At 38.5% G+C, this 18,026-nt stretch overlaps 2 protein-coding genes and 1 long non-coding RNA gene across 3 annotated transcripts; 2 read left to right on the top strand and 1 right to left on the bottom strand.

Moving 5' to 3' along the window:
• Window positions 1-871: 871 nt before the first annotated feature.
• LOC130718540 (protein LOW PSII ACCUMULATION 1, chloroplastic) lies at window positions 872-9,303 on the bottom strand. The gene is made up of 4 exons (XM_057569141.1): window positions 8,922-9,303; window positions 1,948-2,520; window positions 1,477-1,527; window positions 872-1,244 (listed from the first exon to the last, which is right to left on the bottom strand). Exons 1-4 carry the CDS (start codon window positions 9,161-9,163, stop codon window positions 1,106-1,108), a joined length of 1,005 nt encoding a protein of 334 aa, XP_057425124.1. The 5' UTR covers window positions 9,164-9,303; the 3' UTR covers window positions 872-1,105.
• A 955-nt stretch (window positions 9,304-10,258) lies between these two features.
• LOC130718804 (uncharacterized) lies at window positions 10,259-11,903 on the top strand. Its single transcript, XR_009012799.1, has 2 exons — window positions 10,259-10,354; window positions 11,084-11,903. It is a non-coding gene; the product is annotated as an uncharacterized LOC130718804 (long non-coding RNA).
• An 893-nt stretch (window positions 11,904-12,796) lies between these two features.
• On the top strand, window positions 12,797-13,291 carry LOC130719526 (S-protein homolog 74-like). The gene has a single exon (XM_057570147.1). The coding sequence runs from the start codon at window positions 12,797-12,799 to the stop codon at window positions 13,289-13,291; it is 495 nt and encodes a 164-aa protein (XP_057426130.1).
• Window positions 13,292-18,026: the final 4,735 nt, after the last annotated feature.

Here is an 18,026-nt window from a genome sequence, read left to right on the forward strand (position 1 = left end):
ATCATGAGTAAAAAACGATTGGAACAGAACAATTTAGGAAATTGTTAAATCTTTTAGAGGATTTTAATTCCAAATTTAAAGCGAAATTCTCACACATTGGAACAGAACTAATTGCGGCACACTGCGTTGTTTCTATTTTTTGTGCAGAACTGAAACTATACTCACTACTTGATAGACTAGAAGAGCAAATGTAACTAAAATAGTTGGTGACGAAAACTGGCAGCATAAATTTGTGGATTCTCACAAGAAGAATTTTGTTCATTTTTATCTTAAAGTGCATACTAATGTCTGTTTATCGAATATCGAATCATAGTGAAATGGTTCATAAATATATTCAATCACATATAGGAAACTGAAAAGATTCATGTTACGTCCACTTATTGCACAAAGTTTTGTGCACATAAGCTAGCATAAGTTAATGTGTACCATTGAGTTTGATGGAGAGAAAACAGAGAGAAAGAAGGACAAAAAGGAAAGGAATGGTTTTATATGAATGTTTCATGGGCTACTAGCAAAACTACTTTACGGAAGTGATTTTCAAGTGGCACCAAGCTAAGACCCAGAATTCATGGCCTTAGGCGGGTTAGGGTAAGCACAAGCATCATACAACTTTTTATTACTACAATCATACAAAATGCAATATCTTTAGCAGACAACTTTCAACAAGGGATCAACACGATGCTAATGCAGAAGGAAAATGATTTGTAAACATCTGCATAAGACAGATATCCAACAGACACTCAGCGTGAAAAAGAAAGACAAGAGAGATAAATAATGAATGTGATATATGATGGATGTGATAAGAATTGAGAAATAGAGATAAAAATTAGGTGTATGCATTGTGTATGTCTAAGGATAATTATCAAACTCGTGGGAGCCAAGCCAATAGCCACTATATAAACATTTCTAAACATCCCTTTAGAATTTAGAAACAATTCAAAAGATAACAGAGCCAAAAAATATACAAAGGTTAAATCATAAAACTGTAATGGAATGACCAGTCGGGAAACAAAACTAGAAAAAGAAGAAACAAAGAGCTGCACTATTATTTGGAAGAGGTTATGACTTATGAGAGATCAGCCTTCACAAGCAGATAACACTTCTTCTAAACTCTACCATCAAAACCATCTAGTAGTCCAGTCCACATTCCCTTTACTGGTGGTAATTGAGCAACGAAAGCATTCCAAGGAGGATAACCAACACCACTGCCACGAACACGACCATCCAGACGTAGAGATAGATACCTGTAAAAATGTCAAACTTCTTATGCAATTTTCATATCCAAGACATTCCAAAATAAAATGGCTTTCCATTACAGGATGTTCACCCCACATGACTTTATAACTTCATAGCAAAACCATATCTCAGACGTTTGTAAAACCACATTTTAAAACAAGATTGGCAAAAAAGGCAATTGTGTCTTGTCATGTTCATACCCTTTAGCTGAAAAGTTAGATATACATGGGTATTACTTACACTGGAGACTCAGAGGACACACCCGCCAACTTCTTTTGTTCATCTAGCCAGCTGTTGACAATATGGGAAAAGAAATTAAAACAATTAGCAGAATAACTTCAATTGCACATATTAACTTCCTAGAGAGGAATGCTAATAATATAATCTGCATTCTTTTAAACACACATGAATAAGAAGCGTGTTAGAAGGATTTGGATTTCCTTCCCGTCAGGGAATCTTAAATTCACGTTGTCAATGAATCTGATCGTTCGACGATTTATACTTCAAGTTCACCTTAACCGCCTGATTTGAAGGAACGTCTAAGCTATCTGACCTTGATCGAACGACTCAAATTCCTTGAATGTGTGAATTTAGGATTTCCTTGACTACAGAGAATCCAAATCCATGTACAAAGAGTTGGTTAGAGACTGCGTTACTATTATTTCTCTTATTTACTAATATTTCTCTTATTTTCTTTCCTCATAGACATACTTGGACCACTCAGTGATATAAACTGGAGTCAGCTGCCAGAGTCTCTTCCTTCTTGTGGCAAGCTGCTTCATCTCCTCAGTTTCCTCAAACTCCAAATCAGGTGAATTTCCATCTGTTACAAAGGGCACAACAAGCACCCCTCTGTCCATAAGACCTTCTGTGAAAGGTTCACTGCGCTTGAAAGACTCTGTTATGAAGGATTCCGGGCCAGCACAGATGACAAGACGAGCAATCCCTCTCAATGAGCTAACGGGAATGATCTTCTTCTCATCCACACGGAGCTTAAGGTTTGATAAGAATTCCTCTCTTGAGAGCCGAGCCTCTTGTGCATTCTTTGCTTTGTTATCTCTGAAGTACAAGAAAGCAAATATAGATACAGCTCCAATGTCAATGCCAAGGCCTTTCAGAATTTCAGGGACTTGAGATGCTCTTGATGAATTGGCCAGTGCACCGATTAGTTGTGTGGCTGCTATGAATGCCCCCAAAGAAGCACTTGCAATAAAAGCAACATAAAAGAACATCCTAAGAGACCGAAAGGGAGAGAGAACCTCGGTCCTTATCCTGGCTGTAGAGCTGAAGAACAAATATTATTAATGATTGATGAAGCATGACTGGCAAATAGAACCTGATGAAAGAAGCATTGCATAAAGAGGAGACCCCATAAGAAAAGAAACTTGAGTAATGTGAACTCTGCATTCATTTGAGAGGTTTGCCCAAACGCAGACAAGGAAAAACAAAATAGCCATGCTATATGGCAGACAAAATAGCCATGAGAGGTTTCATTTTGGATTGTTACTTATAAACACTCCTCATAATAAAATATAAGGCTTCAGGGGATTCCACAGCAAGAAACTGAGTGACCATTTTCATCGGTAAGATAATGTTGCAAACCCAAGCTCCAGGCCCAGGTTTGGCAACGTCTATGCTAGGAGGCCCAAGCCACAGCTGGAGGCCAACATTCTAGAAGCTTAGGATCCCAAAATAACCACCACCTGGTGAGGTGGCAGATTCTCAATGATAAGGAGGGGACCAGTACTATTAGCTAAGGATATATATGTTAGTATAGAGAGAGAGAGAGGTAGGCAGAATTTGGCATAGGACTTGGGAGAGAAAGAGCACTCTCGAAATTGCTCTTGCTTATCTTGTTTTTCTTTCTGTTATTTGTAATTCCTTAAACACTGTTTCTGGGTATTTCCAGAGGATTCAGTGATCATCAATCTCAGTTTCATTCAGTCATAGTGTTGTTATTCTGGTACCTAACATTTGGTATCAGAGCTCCCGATCCAAAAAGGGAGCTGTATGGTGCTGACCCGCGGTGCGATGGAATCAAGAGTGGATGATCTGGAGCGTTCCCTTACTGAGATGAAAGAGGTGGCTCACGAACAGTTTGAAGAACTCCGGCGACTCTTCCTGAGTCGCGACCGACGGCGAACCAGGGGGCGTTCTAATACCCCGCGGCATCGGAGGAGCTCACGCGAGCACAACTCAGTCTCAACAGCGAGAACTTATGACGGGTCACGAACCGGGTCGCGTACCGGGTCGCGAACAGCGTCGCGCAGCAGAGAACACCACGAGCACTATCACCACCGGAGCCATTTGCGCGCCGTCACAGGAAGACGAGTGGACATCCCGATGTTCAATGGAAACGACGCTTACGGGTGGGTCACCAAGGTTGAGCGGTTTTTCCGACTCAGCCGGGTCGAGGAAGCGGAGAAGATCGAGATGGTGATGATCGCCATGGAGGATCGTGCTCTTGGGTGGTTTCAGTGGTGGGAAGAGCAGACATTAGAGCGAGCTTGGGAACCTTTCAAACAAGCTCTGTTTCGCCGTTTCCAACCCGCACTTCTCCAGAACCCGTTTGGTCCTCTGTTGAGTGTGAAACAGAAAGGAAGCGTTATGGAGTACAGGGAGAATTTTGAGTTACTAGCAGCGCCCATGAGGAACGCTGACAGAGAGGTGCTGAAAGGAGTATTCTTAAACGGGTTGCAAGAAGAAATCAAAGCTGAAATGAAGCTGTACCCTGCTGATGATCTAGCAGAATTAATGGATCGAGCGTTGTTGCTCGAAGAGAAAAACACAGCTATGAGAGGAGGCAAACCTAAGGAGGAAGACAAAAGGGGATGGAAGGAAAAAGGGGGTGTTGGGGGAAGGTATTATTCCAGTACAGGGGACAGCAAGGGAAGAATTGCAAACTCTTATGTGAATTTCCAGAGCAAAGGGGGTACAGGAAATCAAGACAATGAAGGGAAAAGTCTCCAGAACAAAGGAGGCACTGGTAATCAGGACACAGAAGGAAAACAACCAGAAAAGAAGTGGAATGGAGGGCAGAGGTTGACCCAAACTGAACTCCAAGAGAGAAGCAGGAAGGGATTATGCTTTAAGTGTGGAGACAAATGGGGGAAAGAACACATTTGCTCCATGAAAAACTACCAACTCATTCTGATGGAAGTAGAGGAGGATGAGGAAGAAGAGGAGATTTTTGAGGAAGCTGAGGATGGGGAATTTGTGCTGGAAGGGAAGGTTCTCCAGTTGTCATTGAACAGCAAGGAAGGGTTAACCTCCAACCGATCCTTCAAAGTGAAAGGGAAGATAGGAAATAGGGAAGTTCTGATTTTAATAGATTGTGGAGCAACCAGCAATTTCATCTCCCAAGACCTTGTAGTTGAACTAGAAATTCCAGTCATTGCAACCTCTGAATATGTTGTAGAAGTGGGGAATGGGGCAAAGGAGAGGAACTCTGGGGTATGCAAGAACTTGAAACTAGAAGTCCAAGGAATTCCCATTATGCAGCACTTCTTTATACTAGGATTGGGAGGTACAGAAGTGGTTCTGGGAATGGACTGGCTTGCTAGTCTGGGAAATATTGAAGCAAATTTCCAGGAACTCATCATACAATGGGTTTCTCAAGGGCAGAAGATGGTTCTGCAAGGGGAACCCTCAGTGTGCAGGGTGACTGCTAATTGGAAATCAATTAAGATCACTGAACAGCAGGAAGCAGAGGGGTACTACTTATCTTATGAGTATCAGAAGGAAGAAGAAAAGACAGAAGCTGAAGTGCCAGAGGGAATGAGGAAAATTCTGGAAGAATATCCAGAAGTGTTCCAAGAGCCTAAGGGACTACCACCAAGAAGGACCACTGACCATGCTATTCAATTACAAGAGGGAGCTTCCATTCCCAACATCAGACCTTACAGGTACCCTTTCTATCAAAAGAATGAAATTGAGAAGTTGGTGAAAGAAATGCTGAATTCTGGAATAATTAGGCATAGTACTAGTCCTTTCAGCAGCCCAGCTATTCTTGTAAAAAAGAAAGATGGGGGATGGAGATTTTGTGTAGATTATAGAGCCCTTAACAAGGCCACTATTCCTGACAAATTCCCTATACCAATTATTGATGAACTCTTGGATGAAATTGGGGCTGCTGTGGTTTTCTCAAAGCTGGATTTAAAATCAGGGTACCACCAGATTAGGATGAAAGAAGAAGACATCCCTAAGACAGCTTTTAGAACCCATGAAGGGCATTATGAATACTTGGTCCTCCCTTTTGGATTGACAAATGCACCATCTACATTTCAAGCACTCATGAACCAAGTGTTGAGACCTTACTTGAGGAAGTTTGTACTTGTTTTTTTTGATGATATCCTCATTTATAGTAAGAATGAAGAGCTGCACAAGGACCACTTAAGGATTGTCTTACAAGTGTTGAAGGAAAACAATCTGGTTGCAAACCAGAAGAAATGTTCTTTTGGTCAACCTGAGATAATTTATTTAGGACATGTCATATCACAAGCAGGAGTTGCGGCTGATCCTAGCAAGATTAAAGATATGCTAGATTGGCCTATTCCTAAGGAGGTGAAAGGATTAAGAGGGTTCTTAGGACTCACAGGGTACTACAGAAGATTTGTGAAAAATTACAGCAAACTAGCACAACCTCTAAATCAATTGCTCAAGAAGAATAGCTTCCAGTGGACTGAAGGAGCCACCCAAGCTTTTGTGAAGTTGAAGGAAGTGATGACTACTGTTCCAGTTCTTGTTCCACCCAATTTTGACAAACCTTTCATTCTGGAAACAGATGCTTCTGGGAAGGGACTTGGAGCTGTCCTTATGCAGGAAGGAAGACCAGTTGCCTATATGAGCAAAACTTTATCTGATAGGGCTCAAGCCAAATCTGTTTATGAAAGAGAATTGATGGCAGTGGTTCTTGCTGTGCAAAAATGGAGACATTATCTCCTAGGGAGCAAGTTTGTCATACACACTGATCAGAGAAGCTTGAGATTTCTAGCAGATCAGAGAATAATGGGGGAAGAACAACAAAAGTGGATGAGCAAGTTGATGGGCTATGATTTTGAAATTAAGTACAAGCCTGGGATTGAAAACAAAGCAGCTGATGCTTTATCCAGGAAGTTGCAATTCTCTGCCATATCCTCAGTCCAGTGTGCTGAATGGGCAGATTTGGAAGCTGAGATATTAGAGGATGAAAGATATAGAAAGGTTCTGCAGGAGTTAGCCACTCAAGGGAATTCTGCTGTTGGTTATCAACTGAAGAGGGGAAGATTGCTATACAAAGACAGAATAGTTCTCCCTAAGGGCTCTACCAAAATTCTCACTGTTCTGAAGGAATTTCATGATACAGCCTTAGGAGGCCATGCTGGAATTTTCAGAACCTACAAGAGAATATCAGCTTTATTCTACTGGGAAGGTATGAAGCTAGACATTCAAAATTATGTACAAAAGTGTGAGGTGTGTCAGAGGAACAAATATGAGGCACTAAATCCAGCAGGATTTCTTCAACCACTCCCTATACCCTCTCAAGGTTGGACTGATATATCCATGGATTTCATTGGAGGTCTCCCTAAAACCATGGGAAAAGATACCATACTAGTGGTAGTAGACAGGTTTACTAAGTATGCACACTTCATTGCTTTATCTCACCCATACAATGCCAAGGAGATTGCTGAAGTATTCATCAAAGAAGTGGTAAGACTACATGGTTTTCCCACCTCCATTGTGTCTGATAGAGACAGAGTATTTCTCAGCACATTCTGGTCAGAGATGTTCAAACTAGCTGGCACAAAATTGAAATTCAGCTCTGCATACCACCCTCAGACAGATGGACAAACTGAGGTGGTTAATCGATGTGTTGAGACATATCTAAGGTGTGTAACAGGGTCCAAACCAAAGCAATGGCCCAAATGGCTGAGTTGGGCAGAATTCTGGTACAATACAAATTACCATTCAGCCATCAAAACCACTCCTTTCAAGGCTCTTTATGGGAGAGAACCACCTGTGATTTTTAAGGGAAATGATTCTTTAACATCAGTAGATGAAGTGGAGAAATTGACTGCTGAGAGGAATCTAATTCTAGAGGAGCTCAAGAGTAATCTAGAGAAGGCACAGAATAGAATGAGGCAGCAGGCCAACAAGCACAGAAGGGATGTTCAATATGAAGTGGGGGATCTGGTTTATCTGAAGATTCAACCCTATAAGCTCAAGAGTTTGGCTAAGAGAAGCAATCAGAAGTTGAGTCCTAGGTATTATGGACCTTATCCAATTATAGCAAAGATCAACCCAGCTGCCTATAAACTGCAGTTGCCAGAAGGAAGCCAAGTGCATCCTGTCTTCCATATTTCCCTGCTCAAGAAGGCTGTGAATGCAGGAGTTCAAAGCCAACCATTACCAGCAGCTCTTACTGAAGAATGGGAACTCAAGGTCGAACCAGAAGCTATTATGGACACCAGGGAAAACAGGGATGGGGACTTAGAAGTGCTAATCAGGTGGAAGGACCTACCAACATTTGAAGACTCATGGGAGGATTTCAGTAAGTTGCTGGACCAGTTCCCTAATCATCAGCTTGAGGACAAGCTGAATCTTCAAGGGGGGAGAGATGTTGCAAACCCAAGCTCCAGGCCCAGGTTTGGCAACGTCTATGCTAGGAGGCCCAAGCCACAGCTGGAGGCCAACATTCTAGAAGCTTAGGATCCCAAAATAACCACCACCTGGTGAGGTGGCAGATTCTCAATGATAAGGAGGGGACCAGTACTATTAGCTAAGGATATATATGTTAGTATAGAGAGAGAGAGAGGTAGGCAGAATTTGGCATAGGACTTGGGAGAGAAAGAGCACTCTCGAAATTGCTCTTGCTTATCTTGTTTTTCTTTCTGTTATTTGTAATTCCTTAAACACTGTTTCTGGGTATTTCCAGAGGATTCAGTGATCATCAATCTCAGTTTCATTCAGTCATAGTGTTGTTATTCTGGTACCTAACAGATAATTCCAATGAAAACTATCCTGATCTTTTCTTTTTTAGGCTTTGAGAGCCATAAATAGCATGACCCAAAAAATCAAGTATAGGATGAAAATAAATGGTGAAAAATTGAAATTTAAAGCTAAAGCTTAATTGTTTGTTTATGACATTCTCAGCATCAATTTTTCTTAGAATTTGGATAAGCCTAACTTTACCTCAAAAGCTGCTTAGGGGTGAGGTTGTTCTACCCTTTATAAGAACTTATTTGGTCATATTTCTAATCAATGTGCGACTTCTCAACAAATCTAAACTTTATAAAGCAAGTTAGCACCACATCTTCACCCTAAATATTATCTTTATCTGACTCATCACTAAGTGTGTGTCTGTTCTCCTATATTATCTTTATCTAACCATCCTCAATAAGGAAGGTAAGTATCTAAATTCACACCTAATGCATATTTAAAAATCCTTCTACAATTGATTCTAATATCAAAAAATAATAGGAAAAAGCTTTTGTGAGTAGCTTCCATAATTGCTTATGCGGAAAGAGAAGCGTATCTAATAAATTACCAGCACTATTTGTACAAAGTGGTATCAGGTATCCATGGTCATGCTATCATGCATGTCTACATCCTAATTACAAATAAATTATTACCAGTATAATATTATACATCAGTTGATAGATTGCTCCATTTGACATGAGGAAGTAGGAAAGAGAGAAAACGGGTACCTAATTTCAGAGGAAGATGGTGATGGCTTATTGGAAGCAGAACAGAGAATAGTGGCAAGGGAAGCTCTTCTAGTTCTTGGGTCTGTATAGAACAGATTGTGACCATAGCTGACACCTTTGTTGCCACTGAAAAAATTACGGTGATTGTTGATGAGGTTGCGAGGTGGTGATTTTGGAAGAGTGAGAGTGAGATAGAAAGTGTTGTTGGAATTAGGAGTTACTGAACCGAACGCTAACGCCATGGTTAGGTTCTTAAGCTTATGAAGGACTCAGTTTTCCATGTTCAACTGCTCTCTTTGCAAGGTGAAACAGATCTTGAGGCCACTCATCTGCTTATTTGGATGATTATGGTATTGCCACGCTTACCTCCCACGCAAAATCCATAACTATTTAGTATTTTAGTATTTTAGGGGAAAAATGCAGTAAGGAAACCTCTAAAGAACCTTAAAACCAAAAATTATTTTTTATACACGTGACAAAGATTTTAATTTCTTTTAAAACCACATGTACCCTCCCTCGATTGAGATCTGCTAAATTCAGAACAACTCTCTGTCAATTGGTCTATGCGTTACAAAGATCCTAACTTAAGTGTATATTCCATTTGAAAGAATTTGTCATAAGAAATAATTACTTTCTTTGTCAAAGATTAACAATTGATTTTACTTCTTTTCAAAAAAAAAACAATTGATTTTACTTGTTAAAATGTTTTTGTTTCTGCATGTTTGATAACGGATAGTGCATTGATCGCATTTGAGTTTTACACCATTTGCAAAAGAATCTATGTTTGTAAGGGTGATGACCTTTAAACTAGATATGTTTAAATTTTATGATATGGTCGAATGATCATTATTGCATAGTGCGATTACATTTGGGAGTTTCTAGTAATTGGGTGTCCTTAATTATGAAATGTGTTTTTACTGTTGACTTTTCTATAATTTTCATTGGGCCCCACAACAGGTTTTTAGGCCCGATAGAGGACTTAGACAAGGGGATCTTGTTTCTCCTTATTTGTTTATTTTGTGCGGTGAGGTTTTATCTGTTTTGATTAAGCAATCGATTGTGAACTCTTCCCTCCGTGAAATCCAAATAGTCGACTCTGCTCCGATTATTTCTCATTTGCTTTTTGTACATGATATTGTGATTCTTCCTGGCATCAGTTCAGGAGGCGAAATCTGTCAAATCCACCATAGCAACTTGTGAACGTGCTTTTGAGCACATGATAAACCTTGATAAGTCTATGGTCTCGTGTAGCCGCAATTTTCTTTGATATTAGACTTAATGAGCTCACACAACTATTAGGTGTAAGGAACGTATCTAGAACGTGTCATTCTTCCGACCATTATTTGAAAATTGAAGACTTAAATATTCAATTTTGTCAAGGAACGTTTCTGGAAAAACCAAGGGGTGGAAGGAAAGTTCTCTTTCTCGAGCGGGTAGGGAACTTTGATTAAAGTCGCAGTACAAACGATTTCGATTTATATTATGTCTTGTGATTCTTTGCTTGACTCCCTTTGTGCACAAACTCAGGAAGCGATAAGTAGGATTTTTAGGAGCGAAGATGTATTCATTTGCAGAAGTGGAAGAGTCTGTGACGTTCTAAGTCGTCTAGTGGCCTTGGCTTTAGAGACTATTAATAGTTCTTTATTAAGTGAATGATTTTTTCTTCACCAAGCTCTATTTTAAGTCGTATTTCCAAAGATTGTATTTTCCGAATGGATCTCTCATTGGGGCGAAGCGGGGTTGCAAGTCTATCTATGTGTGGTCAAGTATTTTCCCTTATGGATGGATTTTTGAAAACAATGATACTTGGAAAATAGGGAATGGTACTCAAGTGTGTATTTGGGAAAACACATGGATTCCTATAGGTCCTCTATTATTTATTGTCAAGATTTGGTAGAGGAGGTTGATATTAAAATGGGTGGTGATCTTATCTCACCGTCTACGACTTGTTGGGATAGACACTCGATATCTATGATTTTTAGTCCCGAAACTACTCTTAATTTTTTGTTGTTCTGCTGTCTATTTTAACTCAATAAGATATTCTTATTTGACCCTTTAATGGTGATTGTATTTATTCCACTCAGACGGGTTAAAATTTCATTTTGCTGCAAGAGGAGTCCTCTTTGTCCTCTTCCTCATCACATGTAGTTCTTCCCTTGCAGCTTGGAAATGCCTCTGGCATTCGAAGGCGCTATCGAGGTGTAAAGAGCTTTTTTGGAGAGCTTCTCTTGAGATTGTTCCAGTGCGAGGTGCTCTTCGTTGATGGGGGATAGATGTGGACCCTTCTTGTCTATTTTTAGGTGCTGATTGTGAGACCACTTTCCATGCTTTGCTGCCTTGTCTAGAAACAACTTTGGTTTGGATCCTCTCTTGGATTATATTTTCAGGGTTCTATGGAGTTAGTTATCTTTTGTCCAATTTTTATAAAGGTTCTTGCTGGATGTGGATGAGGTGGTTCTTCAAGCCTTTATCACTATGGCATACTATATATGGGTGAGGGCGAACAAACTTGTTCTTAAGCAGGTGCGACTTCTGTTTGATTTGGTGTTTCAACGAGCCCATAGTCTTTGGCCTCCTCCTAATTTGGGAGTCATGACTGGGGAGTCCACATAGCTCTATATTCTTCTTGGAGTCGTCCTACAACGGGGTTGTTAAGGTCAACTTTGATGCTTTTGAGACTGATTCACATATTGTTGGCTTTGGTTTTGTAACGAGGGATCATGAGGGTGAAATTTTAACTGCAACCACTACTTCTCTGTTTGATGTCCTTTCACTGGTGATTGCAGAGGCTTAGTTTCAAAGTTGGGCTATGTCTTTATCTTCATATTTGTGTTTCAGGAGGACGAGCTTTGAGACAGACTGTTTGCAGCTCTTCAACCTTTAGTAGAAACCCATGTTTGGTAGATCCCATCTATATTCACTTGTGTGTAATTGTCGTGATCTTTCTTTTGGTTTTAATTTTATGGATATTTCTTTTATGCATAGATGTGGCAATGCCGTCGTCGATTCCCTAACTAAGAAAACATTTATTTATTGTCGTTTTGTTTAGATTAAGGAGATTCCTCTTGTTTTTTTAATCTTTAACTGTGATGTATTGACCTATGTGCAAGTCTCTTCTAGTTAATGATATTTTGTTTCCGTTAAACAACAATATACTAATATTACTTTATAGGTTTAACTATATTTTTTATCTTGAATTATTGGAGCTAGTATTATTGATTTGAGCCTTGTTATTATTTGTTTAACTTAAGTCTATGACCAATACCTCGTAAAAATGGTCATTTCATAATAGTCAAATATTCTTTGTAAGTTTTTATCATTCCCAAGGAATATGGCTATTTTGAACATAAAAATAACGAATTACAATTCACTTTTTTTAATTAATATAGGCCCCTATTTGAATTCTCGCGCTCGAAATGAGACACTCGACTTCCCATGGATTTTTCTGCATGAATAAAAAAATTAAATCATGTCACTCCTCTTTCTTTTCTTTTTCTCATATTATTTTATAAATGTTTATACAAAATCATTGTATGTATACATTATAAAAATTTACATAGTTTGGTATAAAGTGTAAAACGTGTTCAGCAAAATAATTGAGAAAATATTTCTCCATCATAATTGTCATGCATCCGTTGGAGTTGGAGATTCCTTATTTATAAAATTTTAATTACACGTGCATTCATAAAATCTGTAGCCATCACTCCAAATTAAAAGCTTCCTTCATCTCTTTGAAAAGTAGCACAACTTCATAAATGTCGAAATTGCATGCTTAAAGATTCAATCTTTTGCACTTTATAAGGACATGAAATAGCTGAAACTTGAATGAGTATATATTGCTAGGATTCTACAAAGAAAAACAAATAACAATAGACATGGAGAGGAAGAGAAATTTTTCAGATGTTTCAATTTCTAGGATCAGAAGCTATCTTTTGGTACTACCATTTGTGTTGGCTTTTGTCACTCCAACTCTTTTAAGTGCTTCAGAAATTTCTACAATTAAAGAGGATCACGTGTTCCCTATGTTCATAAAGTGGCACATATACATTGTCAATAGGTTGAGCAACAACCATAACTTGTTCACCCATTGCAAATCCGCAGAAAATGATTTGGGTGACCACGACCTATCTCCAGGCTCCAACACCACTTGGAGTTTCAGGACTGAATTCTTCCAAGGAACGTTGTTCTGGTGCCATGTGAGCAAAGACGATGCTTCTGCTACATTCAATGTTTTCTGGAATGATGCTCGTCTTTTTGACAAGTGTGGTTGGAAGAAATGCATATGGGTTGTTAAAGATGATGGAGTTTACCTAACACATTTGAGTACAAACTGTGATGAACTGCGTTATAAGTGGGGTGATAGAATGTGAAGATCACAATGTATTTTTGTTGTTTGTATTGTCTTTGAATAAATCATACTATGAAAAAGTATGTGTGACTCAATTTAAGACAAAAATGGGGTACACGAATTGCTACACGGATTGCTCATGTTTTGTAACTGATAGTTCGAATTCACTCTACATTATTTTATTCATGTGACCCTATGTTGTGTCCTCCATAACGTATTCAAATGTGAGATCTTATAACCGATGGTAGCATTTGGTAACCGAACTGAACAGGAAGAAATAAAACAAATAACGAAATGAAGTACATTAGTACCATTCTACGAAGAAAAAAATGGAAGAATCCACTACAAAAAATTGTGTTAATTGTGGCGGCTATCGTGAGCGACGTAATATACATTTAAAACGACGATTTTAGTGAACCGCTCCAATATGGCCGACATAAATTTTGATCATTGATATTTTAAGGGAAAATAACTAAATTCATCCTTAAGCATTGACAAATTGATGCTCTCACCATAAATTGAGACTCAGCCTAAAGATCAAGCCCTAACAACTGAAAGTCAGGAGTGTGTTTACTTGAGCATGTAGTATTCTGTAGAGAAGAATAAGATCATCTTTTCGGAAGAAAATTTGCCTTTTACTAAGTTACTAGTTAACTAGATACTTGACCCGCGCTTTTTGCGGATATAGTAATATACTTTTTTGTAAATAATATTTAATTTAAATTAAATATGTAATTTTTTTTTGGATAACAAAAAATGAAAATGGAACTGTTTCATTTGACATGTAATCGTGTTATGATTTGATAACAAGAAATGAAAATTGAACTGTTTCATTTTGACATGTAATCGTGATATGATTTGATAACTAGAAATGAAAATGAAAAAGTATTTACAATGTAATAATCAATTTGGGTACTGTTACGGTTTGGGTAATTGTTGTTGCTGGTCTTCTTCATGGGTCAAAGGTTCCAAGGCTTTATCGTTGTTTGATTGCCTTCGATTGGATCGATAGAAACCTTCGTTCTTGTGGCATTTTTGCCTCAATACTCTGCTTTTCCACCGCTTAGTTTGGGTGGCTTTTTTTCTCTTGTTATCTTTTTCCTTTCTTTTGTTTGTTGCTTTTCTGTTGTAGTGCCGTCATGGGTTGAAGTATCCCGATACTTCCTTAATACAATTTTTTCTTATCTCAATGAAAAATGGGGATCTGGATCAGTCATGGCACCTTCATTTTCAGATTGGTCCTCAACTTACCTTGCTGGCCAGGTACCGTTCTTTATCTGCATAGGTTGTTAACTGTAAAATGTTCTACTTACTGATATGATTTTCTCCATGGCGATGCGAGCTATTTTACCAATACCGGACGAACCTGCGTTGCAGGGATTATCAGGGATCCAAATGGAGACTTTGTGCAGTCATTCTACATTAAGCTGGGGGTAATGCCAAGGTGCAAAGGTGATATAATGAAAGCCGAGGCTATCGCCGTAGATACTTGCATTTAAAAATGTGAGCAGCAGTGTAAGAAAAGACTGAAAGAAGTTGAACTCATTTTCTTTTGTGATAACCAGAATCTGGTTTCACTGCTTGAAGGAAAAAATCTCATAAAGGTAAAAAATCCTCTACTTATGAACATCTAGGAGAAAACGCTGAAATTTAAATTCTTTGTGATTAAAGAAATTAGAGGAGATGACAATGACATTGCTGATACCATGGTCAAAAAGGCCCGATACCAAAAGCAAGCATAGGAGAATGTGTGATTTGGGACGTCCCACCAAATAAGGAGATTAGGAAAAAGCTTGTTGCGAGAAAAAGAAACCACCATTCAAAAAACAGCCCTGAGAGTGTGGCTTTTTAATGTACTGAGGCTATAGGATACTATATTCTATTTTATCTGCGTACTGTAAACAACTACCGTATGGAAATCTTGATACATATCGTATTGTAAATTGTGGTAATGGAGATTTCCAGTGTTTTTGTTATCACTTGTAGGGCCATTTAAAGTATTTTTTATTATTCTACATCTATTTTATGACCTTTTCTATTAAGGAGTAAGAAGATTTTAGTTCGTAAGTTAAATGGTATATTTGTAATTTAATTCTAGCATAGAAAGAACATACCATGAATTGCATATACTAAAAAGTAATTACATTAATCACTTTCCAAACAAAATTATTGATCATGGATGGACCATATTTGAACACAGCACACAATAGAATTACCTCTATTTTATATCTATTTATATTTTACACATTATTCTATTTTGTGCACTCATGATATGTTGATTTTTTTTAAAAATGTAATTGTTATTTTCATCATAATAGTAGCATGTATGCAAAAGTTTTGACTATCTTTTTAGTTATTAAAAGAAGTACTATCATAAAATTCAAATGTGTTAACATAAGATGAAATAGAAAATGAAGCAACTCTTAATTACACTAGAAGTAAAAAATGAGTAGAATGTTCTTTTTTTTAGAGAAGAGAAGTTTTCTTATTAATATGAAGTGAATTATGAGAACAACCCTCTCATAGTAAATGTGAAAATCAGGACCGGAGAAGTACTTGATCTTGGGGTTTGGGAGCTCATGAGCAAGCCTCATAAATAATAGAATGTTAAATGATAGAGATTGTATTTCCATTTTTTATTCTATGTTGTGTAATATTATATGACTAATAAAATAAATTTTAATTTCATGAATTCTAATTTTATTAATGGTTGTAAATTTAATATCAATTTAATTTAATATATTCATATAGTTAAAACAATTCAACTATTTGAAATATAACATTATACTTTTAGAAAAGTAAACGATATCATTTTTTTAATTGTTACTGTATTTTGTTTAGTAACATGGAAGGGCATGACCCCGAAAGAGAAAACACGCTAAGCAACAGGAGTACGGAGAAAGGCTATGCCATCATTTGTATCCTAGAATAAGAGACTATGACATTCCGCTAAAGGAGAGTGTAGCACCTGCATCCCGAAGCGAAACACATGAGCTGACTTTGCTAGACAATCTGCCAAAGAATTAGCCTCCCGTAATACATGATGAAACTGAACCTCCATATGTGGTGGAATCCCATGACAGATAGCCCTTACGAGATCCAAATACAGACTAACTAGGTTCCCAGGCTCACTAACTGCAGGAATAGCCTCTGCAGAATCATACTCCAGCACTACCTTCATAAAGTTCATGCTACCCATAACTTCCACTACTGTATGAATAGCCCAGAGCTCCGCTAACAAAGGATTCGAGGTGCCCAGGCGACGGCAAAAGCCACGTAGCCAACGTCCCGAACTGTCCCGGAGCACACCACCACAAGCCGCCTCGCGAGTGCCCCACACCGACCCATCAACATTGAATTTAACCCACCCAACTGGTGGAAATAACCAGTTAGAACTAGTACAGCTCAGTAGTGGTCTTGTGTCCTCATCGAGATTGGCCATAGCTTGATCGTGAAGGCTTGAGTTAACCCACCACAAGACTTAATAAGAATCCCACTGTGCGTTTTTGAGCACCACATCATTTTGCATTCACCATAGACACCAGACTGTGATGGCAAACCGCTGGACCCAAGCTGCCTTGTCTCGCGTAGCCAAGCCTCCCTGCAAATTCCAAACCACCCACGTGTGCAACTCCAAAGAGAAGAAAGTAACAGCAGCAGTGGGCATGAAAGAAACCCACAAAGTTTAAGCAAAGGTACAATCAGGAAAAGCATTAAGGATTGATTCACGCCTCAATCCACATATAGGATAGAGATCATCCTCCGCTAAGTGATTGAGAACCCGTTTCTCATTAACCATGAAACCTCTATTGAGAACCTTCTAGAGAAATAGACGCACTCGAGGTGCTCCTTTCCAACACCATAACAGTCGCCAAGTAGGGTCTAAAGGTTCATAACGAAGATTCTCTGTCAACATATCATATGCTGAGCTCGCGGTATATACTCCAAACGATGTGTAGCCCCAAATTGGAACATCAGGATGTGCTGTGAGAGTCTGAGGCAAAGATGCTACAACTTCTTGGAGAACCACATTAGGTATGTAGTAAATGAAGCCATTTATATCCCATGACCCATCACTGCGAACAAAATCCGCAACCACGTAATCACCTAAGTTTGAGGGAATCGGTTGGACAACCACCATCAAAGAAATTCCAGAAGCAACCCATTTATCATACCTGAAGCGAACAGTCCTCCCATTACCTATCTGCCAATGAATTCCGCAAGAGAACAAGTCTCAGGTGTTTCTGACCCCGATCCAAATCGAAGACTCAGAGACTCTCATGGTGACCACCGACATGATCCCATCGCCACATGTAACACCCCATTTTTTTTTCCGTTATTAGGTTATTTACTATTTTATTTTAATTATTATTATGTTATATGTTAACTTGATAGTTTATGTGATTTAATTAGATGATAAGGTGATTATGTGATTTAATTAGATGATAAGGTGATTAAGTGATTTTATTAGATAATTAAGTTATTATGTGATATATGGAGTGAGTAATTTATTTAATTTGTATTTGAGTGAGATAAGATTAAATTAGATAAGGTTGTTGGGTTTAGGTGATATATGGAGTGGAGCCCACTAGTACTACTAGTTTAGGGTTAGGAGTGAAATAAATAGAAAAAAAAGAAAGAAAGAAAAATCAGAATTAGAAGAGCAGAACAGAGAAGGAGAAAGCGTGAAAACAGAGAAGAAGGAGAGGAGAAAAGAGCAGAAAACCTAGATTTGATCTACAAGAGGTAAGGGTTTG

The sequence above is a fragment of the Lotus japonicus genome, chromosome 5, assembly GCF_012489685.1.
Source record: "Lotus japonicus ecotype B-129 chromosome 5, LjGifu_v1.2".
Taxonomy (NCBI): domain Eukaryota; kingdom Viridiplantae; phylum Streptophyta; class Magnoliopsida; order Fabales; family Fabaceae; genus Lotus; species Lotus japonicus.

What these genes read in the sequence shown, in the direction of transcription:
- LOC130718540 (XM_057569141.1), bottom strand. Translation starts at nt 9,163, where the DNA reads ATGGCGTTAGCGTTCGGTTCAGTAACTCCTAATTCCAACAACACTTTC. An exon ending in TATATCACTGAGTGGTCCAA is followed by an intron (nt 1,528 to 1,947) that starts GTATGTCTATGA and finishes TATTGTCAACAG; the next exon opens with CTGGCTAGATGAACAAAAGA. An exon ending in GTGTCCTCTGAGTCTCCAGT is followed by an intron (nt 1,245 to 1,476) that starts GTAAGTAATACC and finishes ACATTTTTACAG; the next exon opens with GTATCTATCTCTACGTCTGG.
- LOC130719526 (XM_057570147.1), top strand. Translation starts at nt 12,797, where the DNA reads ATGGAGAGGAAGAGAAATTTTTCAGATGTTTCAATTTCTAGGATCAGA.